At 44.5% G+C, this 18,800-nt stretch overlaps 1 protein-coding gene across 12 annotated transcripts in view; it reads right to left on the bottom strand.

The window, feature by feature from the left end:
• Positions 1-18,800, bottom strand: part of cdk15 (cyclin-dependent kinase 15) — a 49,506-nt gene that overhangs the window by 14,945 nt on the left and 15,761 nt on the right. For all 12 annotated transcript variants that reach the window (XR_012099022.1, XR_012099024.1, XR_012099023.1 and 9 more), the window contains 7 exons: positions 15,273-15,367; positions 12,422-12,484; positions 9,726-9,849; positions 9,121-9,241; positions 4,581-4,674; positions 3,119-3,182; positions 1,969-2,017 (listed from right to left, as the gene is read on the bottom strand). Coding sequence is in view for 5 of the 12 variants with exons in the window: in XM_073046665.1 (XP_072902766.1) it covers positions 1,969-2,017; positions 3,119-3,182; positions 4,581-4,674; positions 9,121-9,241; positions 9,726-9,849; positions 12,422-12,484; positions 15,273-15,367 (610 nt within the window). In the remaining 7 variants the exon portion in view is untranslated. The remainder of the gene's footprint in view (positions 1-1,968; positions 2,018-3,118; positions 3,183-4,580; positions 4,675-9,120; positions 9,242-9,725; positions 9,850-12,421; positions 12,485-15,272; positions 15,368-18,800) is intronic.

The following is an 18,800-nucleotide window of genomic DNA, read 5'->3' on the forward strand; positions in this document are numbered from 1 at the left end:
TTTTTTTACACAGAGTGTGAGTGCGTGGAGCACCCTGCTGGGGGGCGGTACAGACAGGCACATTAAGGACATTTAAGAAACTCTTAGATGGGCCCATAGATGATAGAAAAATGGAGGGGTATGGTGGAAGGAAGGGTTTGATTAATGCTAGAGTAGGTTAAAAGGTCGGCACTGTGCTGTACTGTTCTATTCTCTATGTTTCCCCCAAAAATCCGTACTCACTGTCCATGATTAATCCATGCACTTCTAAATGAGCATTTAAACTGTCCCCAAGGATGGATTTCAATGACTTGTTCATGACTGTAGTTAAACTAAATGGCCTACTATTACCCAATTTATCACTTTCCCTATTTGCAAACAGTGGCACAATGTCAGCAGTTCTCCAGTCCTCTTATCTATCTAGGGAGGATTGAAAAATGATGATCAAAGCCCTGCAAATTTATCTCTTCCTTTTTTTTTAAAAAAAACAGCTTTATCTGAGCATAGCAATTTTTCTCAGAGATGTTAAACCTTAAATGCTTCTTTTTGCAACCTCCCTATCCTGTTTAATATTTCCCACACTTCCTCCTCAGCTATAATATTACCATTTTCTCCCTATTTTGTGACGATGGCTGCAAAATATTCCATTACAGCCCAATGCATATGATCCACCTCTATTTATAGGTTGTCTTTTTTATTGCTACCCTACCAACATCCCTCTAGAATTTCTGCTGTATTAACTTCTTGGCACCCAACATAAGCTTTGCATTTTTCACCTCACTCTGACCTCTGTGGTCCTGTGATGTTAAATATAGCTGCCTCACCTTGTTGCTTTGAGGGAACAGGTCCCTCCCGAGTGTGAATTAAATCCCTTTCTCAAATGCTCCAAAACAGATTTGTCATTAAGAAGTTGGATCCAATTCACTTTTGCCAAGTCACTTCTTAGCTTTTTTAAGATTGACTTTATCCAAATTCAGGTCCTTTATTCCTGTTCCTTAACTCTGCTGAACACTACAATCACATAGTAGGAATGCTTTTCCACCTAGCAATCTTCATTACCTAAATGTAAATCCAGAATACTGTCCCTTTTTCGTGTTGCATTTGCTATGTATTAGCATAAAACTTCTTCTTATTGCTAAGTAAGAATTCTATATCCCTTACCTGACTGTATTCTAGTCCACATTCTATGCTTAAAGATCTCATCCTTCTATGTTTGCACACAAGAAATATGTCTATAACTTTGCTCTATCATATCTGCATCTCTAAAGTACATTCTCAGGAGTGTTATTGGCCTTTTTTCTTCTCGTTCAACCCATTGAATGATCCTTTGAATTAATTATCCCTTCCACACTCTCCCAGGGTGTCCAGAGATCTTCCCACCTTTCTTTTAAATGGAGGCCAAGGCAATCTCCACCCAATGCACAACTCTACATTAATGGAACAAAAGGTATTGATGTCTGAATCATTCCTACATCAAGAACAATGTCCCAAACCTATTTGCCTTTGCTTGTCTCTTCTCTCACGACATCAATGAATGCACCAGCACTGTCGTCATCCCATTAAGAAAATGCACAAATCAAATTTTTAAAAAAACATAGGTTCTGGAAATCTAAAACAATAGAAAATGCTGGAAGGAGGATGAAATGGGAATGGGAAGTAGAATTAAATTAGGTGGCCACTTGGAAATCCGGCCTTTTGTGGCAGGCAGAATGAAGGTGCTTGATGAAGCAGTCCCACAATCTACATCAGGTTTCACGGAAGTAGAGGAGGCTACTCCAGGGGCACCAGATACTGTAGTTGACTCCAAGTGCAGTTTTCATTTCTCTTTTCTGCTTTAGCCCAAGAACAGATAAAACTACAACAGTTTAATGGGTTTGAAACGAGAACTAGGAGAAGTGTGGAGAACCTCAGGAGGCAATCGTTCTCTTTACACTAGCTTGGGACTACTCCATCACAACACACTATAAACTCACATCAAAGAGAACTTACCTTTTCCAAATGTGGCCAAGTTTCTGAAGTGGTTGTGGCAAAAAGTGCTCTGTGTGCAGAGACAAGATGGAAACTTCATCATTACCATAAACTTAACAGGAGGCTATTCACATGTATGTAAATCTTCATACCCCTCCTCAGCAAACTCAACACTGAACCTCCTACACACACATCCTTAAATATATCTACATACAGGTCCTTGTTTCCAGTTCTGTACTATGCCACTGTCTCTGCCCCCCCCCCCCCAGAGTATTACCGACAATGCATAATGTCCAAACAGAATACATACCCACCCCTGACAACAAATGCAAACTAACCTTAACATCATCCCAAAGTGACAACAAAAGATCACCCCCAGACAAACATCAGAACAACTCCCTCAATGGAATTCAACATCGTTCGCAAACTGACCCAATACATCATCTTTAGACTGATCTCAAAACAACTTGCCACAGCTGACATTGATACATCAACTTTGGAGCAACCCCAAACCATCACGTACAAACTTACCCTAATGCAACACACCAGAGTTGACAATCTATCACTACTCAGACCAAATACAATAGATCACGCTCCAAACTGACCTCATTACAACACGCTTTCTGACCCCATGCATCCTCAGATAGATCCCTTACGTCTTCAGACAGACAAAAATACACCTCACTTATCTGACTCCCAATTCTTCACCTCCCAGACCATCCCCTGTAAAACATCCTCCAAGAACCATTCCTGATGCATTGCTCTCCAAACTGATCCCTTACTGCCCTCTCGGACTAAAACTAACACATTTCCACCCGCTCCCACATGGTTGACCTCAATACACAGCATTTCAGACAGAACTTGATGCAACCCACCCAGACAGACCATGGAACACTTACTCACTCCCAGAATCCCTGATACACCCGTCCCTTGAACTGAACCCAATCCTAGATTGCTCTCCCATTTGACCCCAACAGGCCATCATCTAGCTGACTTTTACACCTCCTTTCCATTAGAGCATACAGGTCATCATTGACCTGAACCATTCACTCTGACTCTCTTTCTGCACACCTGCTTAGTACTCGTTTGTATATCTCCACAGTGACTTCAGTACTCTCTTGCCAACCTTCTCATCCTACCACGAATTGACAGGTGATTTTGGGACATGTACCTGCTCTGTAGTTTGGGAGGGCAGTGACTCCGGGCCAACTCTCCTCTGTTGGGACACCCAAGACCTACAGAGAATCCATAGTCAATATTGGAGCAGAGCATACGGTTGCTTGCTGTCATTTCACACCCATGTCAACATGATAAGCCTCAGATCCCACACCACCAGGTTCAGCAACAGTTATTACCCTACAGCCATCAGGCTCCTGAACCAGCATGGATAACTTTATTCACCACTTCTCTGATCTGATTCTACCACCTACAGGCTCAGTATTATTTTTGTTTGCACATTCTGTCGTCGTTTGCACATTGGTGTTTGTATGTCCTTGTCTGTTTCGTGCTAATTTTTCATAAAATTTTATTGTATTTCTTTTATTCCTGTAAATGCCTACAAGAAAATGAATTCAAGTTAGTATATGGTAACATACGCTGTTTGATAATAAATTTACTTTGAAATTTGGACAATCAGGCTAAGATTGGTCAGCTACAGGCTCGGTATCACTTCATTGTGCTCCGTGTACACCAGGCGTTAAGGAGTCTCAGTGACTCTTCCACTCAAAGAGTAAAACAGACCCTTCAGCTCAACTCGTCTGCATTTGGCCCATATCCCCTAAACCCCTCCTGTCCAAGTGTCTTTTAAATATTGTAATTCTACCAACTTCTATGACTTCCTCTTATACCCACCACCCCGTGTGAAAACCTTGCTCCTTTAACTATTTCCTCTCTCACCTTAACCCAATGCTCTCTTCAGAATCCTCTATCCTGGGAAAAAGACTGTGGCAATCTATCTGTTCTATGCCCTCCTGATTTTATGAACTTGTAAAAGGTCACCTCTCAACTTGCTTCACTCCAGGGAAAACAGCTCCAGCCTACCCAGTGTTCCTTTATAACTCAAATTCTTCAGTCCTCACAACATTCTTGTAAATCTTTTCTCTAGCTCAGTCACTTCCTCAGTATGGCTGGGCAACCAGAAATGCATGCAATACTACAACTGTGATCTTACCAACGTCTTGTACAGCTGCAACGCAACATCCCAATTCTTGTACTTAATGCCCTGCCCAGTGAAGACAAGTTTGCCAAATGCATTCTTCAGCCCTTTCTAACTGTATTGCTCATGTAACACCTACCAGGGCTCCGGTGAGTTTTGGAGAGCGTTGTAAGACAAAGAGACTAGGACTTTCTGGTGCCTCTGTTTCCCTGTGGAGACAGATGGCTGTTTCCTGCGCACATGCAGATCGCAGCCAAGTGACACCACAGTGCCCCTGATGCCGCTGCACCGAGGAACACAGCTAGATTCAAAAATGAAGTGGACCGCGAGAAAAGAAAGAAGACTTTACTAACTTTCCACTAACCATTGCTACTCCAGGAGCCAGAGGCATTCCATGCGGACAGTCAGTTCCTCCTCCCCCAAACTCCCCTTTCAGAGAGAGGTCTTCTCATATAAATACCAAGGCCCATTTACTTACCGCCCAAATTCTCTGGAGCTGCTCCGTGATATCAGACACACCAGGGAAAGCCGGAGAACCTTCTATCATCTCAACGAATATACAGCCAGCACCCCTACAGAGGGCAAGGCAGGATTAGTCTCTGCAATTTTCATCAACAAGTGACAGTAAATATACAGCCAGTCTCAGTCATTCATCTGTGACTGAGACCAACACATCACAATGCCCAGAATTCACTCCTCTTCTCTCACCTAGACTCCTCCAGGTCCTTGGAAAGACATCCTCACCCAACTAAATGTTATCCTGTGACACCTGCCTGGTTCGAGCAATGTCTGAATCATTGTTCTGATTTGTAAATGAGAGTTACCGGGTGGGCCAAACTTCAGATTGGGGGTGGGAGAGGCGGGTGTATGTGGGGATGCAGTTAGAGGACAATGAGCAGCCATGCACCTCTCCAGGAAAGAGCTGAAACCACCCCCAAGTGGTAACACACCTGCGGGTGACGGGGGGCTGGGACAGGGCAGAGATTATTGAATCCCCTCACAAATTGAGAAACAAACTAACTGTAACGTTCTCACTCGGGTGTAACGGAACGCCGAATTAAACATCGAGGTAAACCGTAGTCAATGAAAACAAGGTCGCAGTAAGATTAACCATTTACTGTTCACTCTTCACATTAACGTATGGTGAAAACTGTTGATAAAACAATACAAGATTGGTACAGTGTTTGTTTCCTTCTAAATATCACATTTACATTGTGAATACTTGCAAAGGTAAAACTACATTACATTAAAGTGCAGCATACAGTCAGAATCTAGCTGCTCCATTGACTGCTTTAAATACACTTCAATACAAACTATCCCGACTCTTTAACTAACGAAAACATAAACCTTATCGACCGTCGTTACTTTTAACAGAATCGGCATTAACATTTTAACTCAACATATCGATTATCTAATAACTTACAGCGTTGCTTTCACTGTGTCTTTGGTGCGTAGAGAAAACTTAACCAGCACTGTGGCGCCACATGTGTGCGACCCCCACCCTTGCGTTTATCCCAAACCGGTATTTTCCCACAAGACGCGGCGAACCCGGATGTGACGTCATCGCAGCCGCGATGTATTACAGACAAATAAATTGACTTAAACAATCCTAACTTTAACTAAAAAATGCTAACAAATTACTAAGCGAAAATATTATAAACTAAATAACTGCCCTAAAGGCAGCACACTAACGGTAAGGCGACAGATTCCACAGGAAGATGGGCTTGGACTGTGAAGATGCTGCTTCCTATCTCAGCCTTTTACATCATTCAAAGGTCCTCTGGAAGCCCACTGGCCTTGGTGAACACAGAATCACCAGAGCTAAAAGGGTTAAATAATCAAGACCAGTTTGCACAGATTGGCTGTGCACTGTTTTCAGTGTAGCAGATTAGAGTCACCCTATTCAGGTGTTTAAGATCATCAAAGGATTTGAAAGGGTGAATGGGGGGGGGAAGGCTCCATTCGTGAGCTAAACTGGCCAGAGATGAACTCGGGGACCAGCAACGATCAAATGGAATGACTGAATATACCAGGCGTTCCACAGGCAACTGCCAGTGAGTGGACTTTGGTTCCAATGGCTCCCAGCCCCTCATTCCGTGAGGCACATAGTTTCCAATCTGGCTCGAGCCAGATTTTTTAAGACATTTAAACAATCTATCCTCCAAATCGACGAATCTCAGGTGACAGACTCAGGTCACGAGTGCAGTTTCACTTTAAGAAAACAGAAGTAGGGAAGACACATTGGTCTAGAGGCACTATTGAAATGCAGAGGCCTGAGCTAACCCCCACCTCACCCCAATCCTGACTACCCTGCTGGCAAATGTACAGTCTCTGGAAAATAAAACTGAAGACCCCAGAGCAAGATTTCTGTACTAGAGGGACATCAGAGACTGCTGTGTACTTCACAAAAACATGGCTCACCTGCACTATTGCAGATACAGCACTACAGCCCGATGTTCTTCACACAGACAGGACAGCTCAGTCTTTTAAAAGGCAAAGGAGGTGGAGTATGCTTTATGATTAAATTATCATGGTGCACAGACGTGATGGTTCTGTCTCAGTCCTGCTCACTCGATCCGTCGTGTCGTCCATTTTATCTGCTGAGGGAGTTTTCCGCCATCATCCTGGTAGCAATGTACATTCCACCTCACGCACTCGAGGAGTTGAGCAAGCACTATGATCAGCAGTCACAAAACAGCCCACCTTGTTATCTTCTCTATCATTGCAGAGAATTTTAATCAGGCCAGCTCAAAGAAGTATCTGAACAATTGCCACCAACATTATCACCTGTGCAACCAGAGGAGCCAACACATTGACCACTGTAATACCACCATCAGGAAAGCTTACCGCACCAGCCCATGCCTGCACTTTGGAAAGTCTGATCACTTGGCTGTACCTCTACTCCCAGCACACGGACAGAGACTGAAGACCGCAACAACAGTGGCGAACATCAAGAAGGTATGGTCAAGGGAGACAGAGGAGCACTTACAGGACTGCATTGTCAGTGGACTGGACAATTTTCAGGGGTTCATCTTCAGATCTGTATGAATACACTCCAGTTATCACCGACTTCGTCAAGACCTGTGTGGATGAGTGTGTGCCTTCGAGAACATACTGGACATTCTCAAATCAAAAAGCTGTGGAAGAACCAGGGGATTCACAGTCTGCGGAGAGCTAGATCCATGGCATTCAAGACCAGTGATCCATAACTATACAAGAGGTCCAAGTATGACCTACATAAGGCTATTTTAAGAGTGAAAAAACAATTCTGAGATAACTTAAGAGACAGAATCGGATGCATATCAGCTCTCCAGGGTGTGCAGGCCATTCCTCCCTATAAGGCAAAACCTAACATCATGAATGGCAGTGATGCTTCACTCCCAGATGAGCTCAAAGCCTTTTATGCACGCTTTGAAAGGGAGAATAAAACTACACCTGTGCAAATCCCTGCAGCAACTGGTGACCCTGTGACCTCAGTCTCAGAGGCCGACGTCAGAACAGCTTTCATGAGGGTGAACCCTCACAAGGCTTTAGGCCCTGATGGCGTAGCTAGTAAGGCCCTGAAAACCTATGCAAATTGACTGGCTGGAGCGTTCAAGGACATTTCCAGTCTCTCACTGCTACAGCTGGTTCCCTCCTGCTTTAATGGGCCGACAATCATACAGGCTCAAGTAGAGCAGGGTGAGATGCCTCAACAATTATTGCCCAGTTGCGCTCACATCTACTGCGATGAAGTGGTTTGACAGGTTGGTTGTGGACACAATCAACTCCTGCCTAAGCAAGGACCTGGACCCACTGCAATTTGCCCATTGCCACAATAGGTCTACAGCGGATCCAATCTCACTGGCTCACCTGGACATTAACGATACCTACATCAGTTTGCTGTTCATTGATTACACTCTGTGTTCTACACCACCCGTACCCTCAGTACTAATAAAAATGCTCTATAACCTGAGCCTCTGTACCTCCCTCTACAACTAGATCCTTGACTTGCGATCAGGAGATCACTGTTTGTGCAGATAACATCTCCTCCTGTTGACAGTCAACACTGGTGCACCTCAAGGATGTGTGTTTAGCCCACTGCTCTACTCTCTCTCTCTACTCTCTCTACCTCACAGCACAACTTAAACGCCATCTATAAATGTGCTGATGACACAATTATTGTTCACAGAATTTCAGATGGTGACAACCAAGGAATTGATTGTGGACTTTAGAAAGGGGAAGTGAAGGAACAGAGACCAGTCCTCATTGAAGGGTCAGCACTGGAAAAGGTAAGCAGTTTCAAGTTTCTGGGTGCCAACACCTCCGAGGAACTATCCTAAACAAGCATTTTGATGTAATTACAAAGAAGGCATGACAGTGGCTCTATTTCATTGGGAGTTTTAGGAGGTGTGGTATGTCACCAAAGACACTCGCAAATTTCTGCAGATATACTGTGATGAACATTCTAATTGATTGCACCCCCATCTAGTCTTCACCGGATCAGAAGAACTGCAGAAGGTTGCAAACTCAGCCAGCTCCATCATGGGCACTAGCCTCCCCAGCATTGAGGACATTCTCAAAAGGCAATGCCTCAAAAAGTCAGTGTCCATCATTAGGAACCCCATCACCTAGGACATGCCCTCTTCTCTTTGCTACCATGAGGAAGGAGTTTCAGGAGCTTGAAGACACACACTCAATGTTTCAAGAACAGCTTCTTTCCCCTCCACCATCAGATTTCTGAATGGACAATGAACCAATGTACACTACTTTAATAGCATTTCCCCCCCTCTCTTTTCACACTACTTATTTAATTATGTATGTATATGTATACACACTCACACACACACACAGAGTTTATATATATACTCTCATTATAATTTGTCATTTTTATTACATATTGAAATGTACTGCTGCTGCAAAACAACATATTTCACGATATATGCCAGTGATATTAAACCTGATTCTGAACCTGGGCTTCCCACAGCCCTCTGACTAGCTGGAGCCTTTGTCCCAGAATGAAAATTCTATGTTCTCACCATACATCCAGGCCAGTGGAATAATCCGTGGCCCCTAGAAGAACATCGGGAGGCCGATACCAGAGGGTCACCACCTGTGATGAGTACGTCTGGCTGGGCACAGACTTCGCTCTTGCCAATCCTGTGATCAAAATAAAGAACAACAGGTTGATGTGAAATTTGGCCAGCACTGACGCCTACAAGAAAGAGATGTTGCAGTCCCTAGCCAAATTAAGTGTTGAAACTGAACCCACGTCCAGCATTTTACTGGCAACCCATTTCACACTCTCAGCACAAATTCCTCATGTTCTCCTTTAACATTTTACCTTTCACCCTTAACCCATGACCTCCAGTTCTAGTCTCACCCAACCTCAGTGGAAAAAGCCTGTTTACATTTACTCTATCTATACCCCTCATACTTTGTATTCCTCTGTCAAATCTCCCCTCAGTCTTTTACACTCTAAGGAATGAAGTCCGAACCTATTCAACCATTCCAAATAACTCAAATCCCAGCAATATCCTGTAAATTTTCTCTCAACTCTTTCAATCTTACTGATCTCAACTCTGAACAAAAGCCCATTCTCCAGCGCGTTCATTTGCTTCCACCAAGGATAGGTGATACTGACCAAAATCTGCAAGCTTGAGTTCTCCCACACAGCTGATGAGCAGGTTCTGTGGCTTGAGGTCACGGTGCAGAATGTGGCAGCGATGGATGTACGCCAGGCCGCGCAGCAGCTGGAAGAGAAAGAGCTGGAAGAGAAGAAGTGCTGCTTAAACTCAGGAAGCTGTGCACTACCAGAGCTACTCACACTCTGGACTCATGCTGGCCTGCAGAGTGGCCAAGAAAATGGAGGAACAGACACATCTGGGCAGAGTACATCGTCAGTGACAAGAACAGGCTTTATAAAGTAAGTTTTCTCTTAGTGCTTTGGTTTTCTCCCACATCCCAAAGATGTATAGGTTAGTTGGCCGCTGTAAACCTGGTTGGTTGGCATCCATTGTCTCGAAGGACAATGGGTGATGATGACCATCACAAGCCTGGGCAGAAGGTATGGAGATCCTGAGATGCCCAGTCAAGATCCCCCTCTCAGCCTCATCATGAAACTCAAGAAGCAATACGCTTGGCACCAAGAGCTGATGGAAGGATGTGCAATGATGTCCAGCTGCCTAAGAGGATCCACTCCGGATTTGCTGTCTGGGTTTACTCTGTAGCCTTTGCTCTCCCTAGGCTGTCCACAAGGTGGTGGGGTTTTTCCCTCATAGCTGGGGAACCACACCCTGTAAAGCACCCTGGATATAAATGAGTATTGGAATCCTAGAGTACAGGTGAATGGTAGAACCTGAAGGGTCAGTGGGCTGGGCTGTTGAAAAATGTGGAGTGTGGAATGGGATTAGTATCGGATTGACATAATGGGGGCTTGATGGTCAGCACAGACTTTGTAGGCCACAGAGCCTGCTTCTACGCCGTGTGACCCTATGACATCGTCCAATGAGTGATGATGCATCTGAGCACTTCAGAAGGAAATTAGCATCCAATCATATTGGACTGGGAAGGGACCACACATAGGCCAGGCAAGCCTAGATTTTCCCTCCCTAAACAAATATGCAAACTATCAGGCAATTACAACAATAATTTAAAGAACAAAGGTATTCCAGGAGGTAAATGATGTGTTGATCTTCAATCTCAGAGACTATGGAAGGAGAAGGTGATTGCTCCAAAGAACCACAAACACTTGCCTTTGGGGTGTGTGCATTCATTTAAGGGTATTGTGTCTCAGGAAGGATAAACCAGCTTGTGGGGGGGGGGGGGGGGGTGTGTGTAGTGCAGTTCAGGGACAACAGGACAGTGCAGGGAAACCAGAAACACACAGCAGAACTAGCCAGTGAGCAGCATGAATGGAGCAAACACGAGGAAATCTGCAGATGCTGGAAATTCAAATAACACACACAAAATGCTGGTGGAACGCAGCAGGCCAGGCAGCATCTATAAGGAGAAGCACTGTCGACGTTTCGGGCCGAGACCCTTCGTCAGGACCAACTGAAAAGAAATATAGTAAGAGATTTGAAAGTAAAGGGGGGAATCCCACCCCCTCCGGTCTTCTCCTATCATTTCGCATTTCCCCCTCCCCCAACTACTTTCAAATCTCTTACTATCTTACAGTGCTTCTCCTTATAGATGCTGTCTGGCCTGCCGTGTTCCACCAGCATTTTGTGTGTGTAGCATGAATGAAGGAACAGAATGTGATCAGCATGTATAACCATATAACAATTACAGCACGGAAACAGGCTGTCTCGTGCCGAACGCTTACTCTCACCTAGTCCCACTGACCCGCACTCAGCCCATAACCCTCCGTTCCTTTCCTGTCCATATACCTATCCAATTTTACTTTAAATGACAATACCAAACCTGCTTCTACCACTTCTACTGGAAACTCGTTCCACACAGCTACCACTCTCTGAGTAAAGAAATTCCCCCTTGTGTTACCCTTTTGCCCCCTAACTCTCAAATCATGTCCTCTTGTTTGAATCTCCCCTACTCTCAATGGAAAAAGCCTATCCACGTCAACTCTATCTATCCCCCTCATAATTTTAAATACCTCTATCAAGTCCCCCCTCAACCTTCTATGCTCCAAAGAATAAAGACCTAACTTGTTCAATCTTTCCCTGTAATGTAGGTGCTGAAACCCAGGTAACATTCTAGTAAATCTCCTCTGTACTCTCTCTATTTTGTTGACATCTTTCCTATAATTTGGTGACCAGAACTGTACACAATACTCCAAATTCAGCCTTACCAATGCCTTGTACAATTTTAACATTACATCCCAACTCCTAAACTCAATGCTCTGATTTATAAATGCCAACATACCAAAAGCTTTCTTCACCACCCTATCCACATGAGATTTCACCTTCAGGGAACTATGCACCATTATTCCTAGATCATTCTGTTCTACTGCATTCTTCAATGTCCTACCATTTACCATGTATGTCCTATTTGGATTATTCCTACCAAAATGCAGCACCTCACACTTATCAGTATTAAACTCCATCTGCTGTCGTTCAACCCACTCTTCTAACTGACCTAAATCTCTCTGCAAACTTTGAAAACCTACTTCATTATCCACAACACCACCTACCTTAGTATCATCTGCATACTTACTAATCCAATTTACCACCCCATCATCCAGATCATTAATGTATATGACAAACAACATTGGACCCAGTACAGATCTCTGAGGCACACCACTAGTCACCAGTTCCAACAGAGTTGGAGTTATTAACAACAGAAGTAAAACAGAGGCCTGGGATTCCTAAACCTTCTTACCTTGACATTGTGTGTGTGTAGCCCTCCTGGGTGCTGGGTCATGTACTGGGCAAGGTCTGTTTGCTGAAGGGAACAAGACATGGTATGTTGGAACCAATGAGAAAACAGGTCTCTAGGTTAGAATATCATTGCACAACAACTGCCTCTGATCCCAAACAATACTGAGCAAATCCTTAATCATGCTGCTAAACACTGCTGGCATGTTTTAAATAGGTTCCACAAATATGCTTCTCTGTTGTCCAATTGCTTAGCAACTTTCCAACAGTTTCCCCAATTGTAGGCGATATTAACTTTAATATTTTCTCATGTCACCCTGCCTACGTATATAATTTATCAGCCTCCGTAAAACAGTTTTGCAAATTCTGCCAATGATATTAAGCTGCCAACTCCAACTCTTCATTTCAATAACCTGCCCACTCTATGCCAACACATTATTCGACTCCACATTTGCCTTTAACATCCCACTTGCCCAGTCATCAAAACACTTTCCTGTGCATAATGTCTTGCTCCCATCTCACCCAAAGGGCTGGGTCGATTGCTCTAAGATAACTTTGATACAGTTCCCACTTGATTCCGATTCCGATTTCAAAAGGACATCCATGGTAGTCGGACTATCCCAGGTCAGTGCACATTATGCGAGCAGAAGGTACAAGGAGCTACGAGAGCCGGTCAGTCAGTGCACTCAGAGTTTGAGCTGCGTCGTTGGTTACTACTGAAGATTGTTGATCAGTTGATCGTAGACCAATGGGGAGGCTTAACCTGGAAGACTGTCTGTGTGTTTTGATGGGGGGGGGGGAGAGGAAGGGGATTCTTTTTACTGTTGTTATTTTGTTGTTTGTTGTGTGCTGTTCTGAAGTGCTCTGTGTTGTTCTTCCAAGCATTGTGGGCATGTTATGTTGGTGCTGGAATGTGTGGTGATCCTTGTAGGCTGCCCCTAACAGCTGTGTTGGTTGTTGACACTAATTACGCCTTTCTCCATATGTGATAAATGAATCTAAATCTGAAATGTGAAATCCATTCACAGTCTTCACCTTGGGTGTCACTGTGTGTGTGTGTGTGTGTGTGTGTGTGTGTGTGTGTGTGTGTGTGTGTGTGTGTGTGTGTGTGTGTGTGTGTGTGTGTGTGTGTGTGTGTGTGTGTGTGTGTGTGTGTGTGTGTGTGTGTGTGTGTGTGTGTGTGCCCCAGCAGCTCCAGTCCCGTCCCATATCCTAAAGATGCCCAGAAAAGTTGATTGAGCCCTGTCAATTACTCTATGCAGTAAGTGGTTAAACAATAAAACAGGAACTGAAAAACAAAGGAGAGCAGAAGCTACAGGGGAATAAGCAGAGGCAGAATGGGACAGATGGTTGCTCTTCTGGGAGCTGGCATGGACCGATAGGTCAAATAGCCCCTTCTGTGCCAAGACAGAGAGACAGAGAGGGAGAGGAGAAGAGAGAGCTGGAGCGAGGGAGAGAGAGAGTGGGAGGGAGGGGGAAGGGAGAGAGAGTGGGAGTGAGGGAGAGAGAGAGTGGGAGGGAGGGGGAAGGGAGAGAGAGCTGGAGCGAGGGAGAGAGAGAGTGGGAGGGAGGGGGAAGGGAGAGAGAGTGGGAGTGAGGGAGAGAGAGAGTGGGAGGGAACGGGAAGGGAGAGAGAGCTGGAGCGAGGGAGAGAGAGAGTGGGAGGGAGGGGGAAGGGAGAGAGAGTGGGAGTGAGGGAGAGAGAGAATGGGAGGGAGGGGGAAGGGAGAGAGAGCTGGAGCGAGGGAGAGAGAGAATGGGAGGGAGAGGGAAGGGAGAGAGAATGGGAGGGGGAAGAGAGTGGGTGAGTGGGAGGGGCAGATGACACTAAGGGGGGAAAATTGTATGTGATGTGAATTCATGCAAAGCAGCAAAACCACTGTGACACAAAGGTCCAGAAAACTCCTTTACTTGATAAATCTCTTTCACTTCCTCCAAGGTGATTTGTAACATCTGCAGGCAACAATGTTCTCCAAAATCCAGTACTACCATTGAATGGCTCCAGTGATCTGGGTCCAACCCAGGACTGACTGTGTGGTGTTTGCACATTCTCCCTGTGACAGTGGGGTTCTCCCGTGTATTCTGCTTTCCTCCCAGACTTACCTCCAGTGTAGGTAGGTGATGAAAGCAGTAGGAAATTGATGAACATACCAGAGAGAAAATGGGTTACAGAGAAATGAGGGGAAATAGAGACAGCAATAGTCAGCAATCTGTACACCATGTCAAACCTAATGATAATTCTAGTTGATGCACAGATTACCCACCAACATGCTAGTCCTGTCTTGCATGTGTTGAACTCAAAACTCATTATGTTCTCCTCAAGAACTCTTGAATCCTTTCACTTTGGCCTCTTTGGCACTGTGGTATCTAGTGGCCTTGTTTGTGGGCGCTTTGACTCCTTATACATAGAGTATTCAGGAATTCCACCCCTTAAGCTATCTGCCTCTCCACCTTCAGGGCAACACTCCTCCAAGCCTAGCTTTCCTCCCAAGTCCTTGGCCACTAGCCCTGATATCTCTTTATTGGACATGATGTCCAACTTATCTGTTCAGAGATCTCAGAAAACACTGGCAATAAATTTCTACATGGAAGGTGTTATATAAAATAAGATTGCTGCTAGCTCACAACATTACAATTGGGAAGTCCCTCATCTATCTCTATTGCTCTTCAAACAGCTGGCTTTGAAACATAAAGCTTGCTGCTAGTTACCCATGAGAGGCTGAATTATTCCTCCCAACTTGCTGGCGTGGATCCATTTTCACCAGTGGTTCTGAATATATAGCCTTACCATTTAACTTCCACTCAATGGCTGCATTTGACAGTTCACTCTTATGCTTCTGTTTGGATTTACTCACCACGTATTCAAAGACGAAGGTCAGGTTCTCCTGCGTGTGGATAATGTCGTGCAGGAGCACAATATTGCTGTGCTTCAAGCCCTTCAGAAGGGATGCTGGAAACAAGACAGAAGTATCCTTAGATCAGGTTTTTACAGGAAGAGGTGCAATTTAGGGCAAACAGAGCATTCTGTTTCCACCCAGCTCTCTTAGTGACAACCACCTCACTTACGGACTTACTTCCTCACTAGACCAATTTAGCACAGATACATCATAACTGCATAACCTCCACTGGAGTGATATACATCACTCTAGTCACAATACAGAGCCTAGTGGTTAGCGCAATTGCCTTGCAGCGTCAGTGATCACTGTTCGGGGTTCAATTCCTACCGCTGTCTGTAAGGAGTTTGTACTTTCTCGCCATGACTGTGTGGGTTTCCTCCAGGTGGCTCCGGTTTCCTCCCAACATTACAAAGACGTGCAGGTTAGGCTTAGTGAGTGGTGGGCATGCTAATATTGGCACCATGCTTTGTGGGCTGCCCCCAGCACATTGCAAACTATGATATACAGTAAATGATGCTGTTCACTGTATGTTTCAATGTGCATGTGACAACTAAAGCTCATCTAATTGTAAAACACACTCAAGCTGTATCATGAGGCCAACGTGGGATTGGCAGTCTCCTCCACAGATGGGATAAGAACTGTCTGATTAGAGGAGAAGGGGTGGGGTGCCTTTTCCACTTACACAGCATTGATGTGCACTTCCAATGTACGGCCTGGAATTTCTCAATACCATCCCAAATGCTCCACCTCCACTGTGAACAGTCATGGGCCACAGACCTGCAGGAATCATTGGCAATGCTATATTTCTTCAAGGCTTTGAGCACATCCCTGAATAATTATCTGTCTGCCCTAGTAATCACATCCCAGGACAAAGCTCAGTATCTATTGAGGGCTTGGAGTGTGGCAAACAAGGCACCAGAGACTAAAGATGCTGGAGTCCAGAGCAGAGTACCTGCAGAAGGAAATCAACAACTACATTTCATTTTGAGACCATTCATCTGGGATAAAGGAGTAGAGGGGTTAAGGAGGTGAGGGTCCTTATACCGGCTTTCTCCCCTTTACTCTATCTGTCCAGATTTTGACCCAAAATGTCGACTGTCCATTTCCTCCACAGATGCATGCAAATATCATGGTCTGCACAAAACAACCAGACGAGTGTAACTCAGGCCTTGTTGCTGGGAATATTAGTTTGGGACAGGGCACTGATGTTTTGCCTACAAGTGAATTTGGAGCACACTGTATAATTAGTGCAGGTGGTAATTTTGCAGTGTTCGATAGTAGTCGAGATCTTAAAAGCATATGGGAGACTCATCATCATGTCGAATGATGTAGATGATCATGCACTGATTGTCTTGGCAAAATATCACTTCCCAGCTCTCTACTCTATCCCTCCCCCCCACTTCTTATCCCCTCCCCCCCCCCCCCCCCCGACCATCCCATGTTACTTCACTCCTGATGAAGGGTTTCGGCCCAAAACGTCGTTATTACCTCCTCCCATAGATGCTATCTGGCCTGCTGAGTTCTGCCAGCATTTCGTGTTTTTTTATTTATTTCCAGCATCTGCAGATTCACTCATGTTTTCTACAGAAGTGGTTTGCCATTGCCTTCTTCTGGGTAGTATCTTTACAAAACAGGTGTCCCCAGCCATTATCAATATTCTTCAGAGATTGTCTGCCTGGCATCAGTGGTCGCGTAACCAGGATTTCTGATATTTACCAGCTGCTCATTTGACTATCAACCACCTGATCCCATGGCTTTACATGACCCTAAGCAGGTGCTACACCTCGCCCAAGGGTGACCTGCAGGCTACGGAGGGAAGGAGCATCTTATACCTCCTTTGGTAAAGGCGTAACACCACCCTGCCTCTTGAATATGGGAGATTAGGAAGCAGAACTGCCTGATAGACCACACGTTTGATGCCAAAATTTGTTTTGACTGCAAACACCATTTTGCTCAAATAACGAAAGGCTGCACTGAAACATCGAAGGTGATGATGCATCTCATTATTGACATCAGCATTTGTGGAGAGGAGCTTCTCAGTCACAGAGAATGGTTTGTATTTGCCAGAATCTTGCATAACATTTACAGGGGCAGATTAATAGAAGACATTTAACTTGCAGATGTTGAGTGCAAAGACAATCACTTCAATAAACAAGTCAGTGGTGGCCTGTAGGTTGTTCACCAAATGTGTGTAAACACAAGAGCCATTGTAGCTCACCTACTGAGATTTAGGTCACCTTAGTCCTACAGAGTCATTGTCCTAGATTGAAGAGTTACTTAATCGCCCTGAAAATTAGCTCCACTTTCACAGATAATTTGTTGGAGGCAAGATGCAACACTGAGACAAAAAAGGTCAGGAAAAACGTTTGGATAAAGTTTTTGCTTTGTTTGAAGGTTGGTCTTCATTGAGGCAGGCTCTGTTGTAGACTCATTGATATGTATCATAGCTTGTAGACCATCATGGGCCAAATGCAGACTGGAAACAAACTTCTATGAACAGTCAAATATGAGGAGATTGGCCCATAGTATCCCCTGACTGATCAGACCAAAGACTTTTATGAGGCTGAGAAAGGCCGCATATTGTGGCTGATGTTATTCACTACTCTTTTTTTCAAAAAAAAAAATAAACCTGTCACGCAGTGAAAGTCATGTCCATTGTGCCTCTGATGGCAGAAACCCCACCCTGGCCACCAACCAGCTCAGAACAAACAAAAACCAGAATGGAAGGAAGTTATGTGCAATCTCAAGGACCCTCAGTTGAAGTTAATTCTGCTCATCCCTTTATTGTAGTGATTTATCCCTTCACTGGAGTGATTTACAGCATGCAGCACACCTTCAAGTCCATTTTATTTATTGATTGATTGAATGATGACTGTCACTTATAGTAATTTTTTAAGTCTTGCACATACCGCTACTGCAAAACAACAAATTTCATGATATCTGTCAATGATAATAAACCTTATTCTGATATAATCCCCTTCTGAAAAGAGTTAATGACACGGGAGATACAATAAACTGCAGATTCAATGTGAAATACAGTCAATTTCTTTCCTCCCACCAGCTGAGTTCCTCTGACAGCGAGTTGTTTGTCTTTGTTGGTCTCCCCCTCTTGCTGTGAAAGGGTGGACACCTCTCTGTCGCTTAACTGGGGAGAGAGCCAGCCTGTGGTATGTCGAACTGTCAGGTGAACGATTAGAGTTTGTTCATCTGCAGATCATGATCTCTCTCGGGGGCTTTGCTATTGTTTGCTTGATGGGTGGTGGGTGCTGATGCTTCTTTTATGTTGAGGTAAGTGGGGAGGGGGAGGTTCCATGCTTTGCTGCTGCTTGTGTGTGGGAGGGGGTAGTGGGGGGGTGTCTTTGGGGTTCTTACTCATTCTTTGGGGCAGTCTTCTGTTTTCGTGGATGTCTGTGAAGAATCTCAGGTTGTATAGTGTATACATTCCCTGATAATAAATGGAACTATTGATCAGATTGTACTTAATAA

This window comes from Hemitrygon akajei, chromosome 5 (genome assembly GCF_048418815.1).
Source record: "Hemitrygon akajei chromosome 5, sHemAka1.3, whole genome shotgun sequence".
Classification (NCBI taxonomy): Eukaryota; Metazoa; Chordata; class Chondrichthyes; order Myliobatiformes; family Dasyatidae; genus Hemitrygon; species Hemitrygon akajei.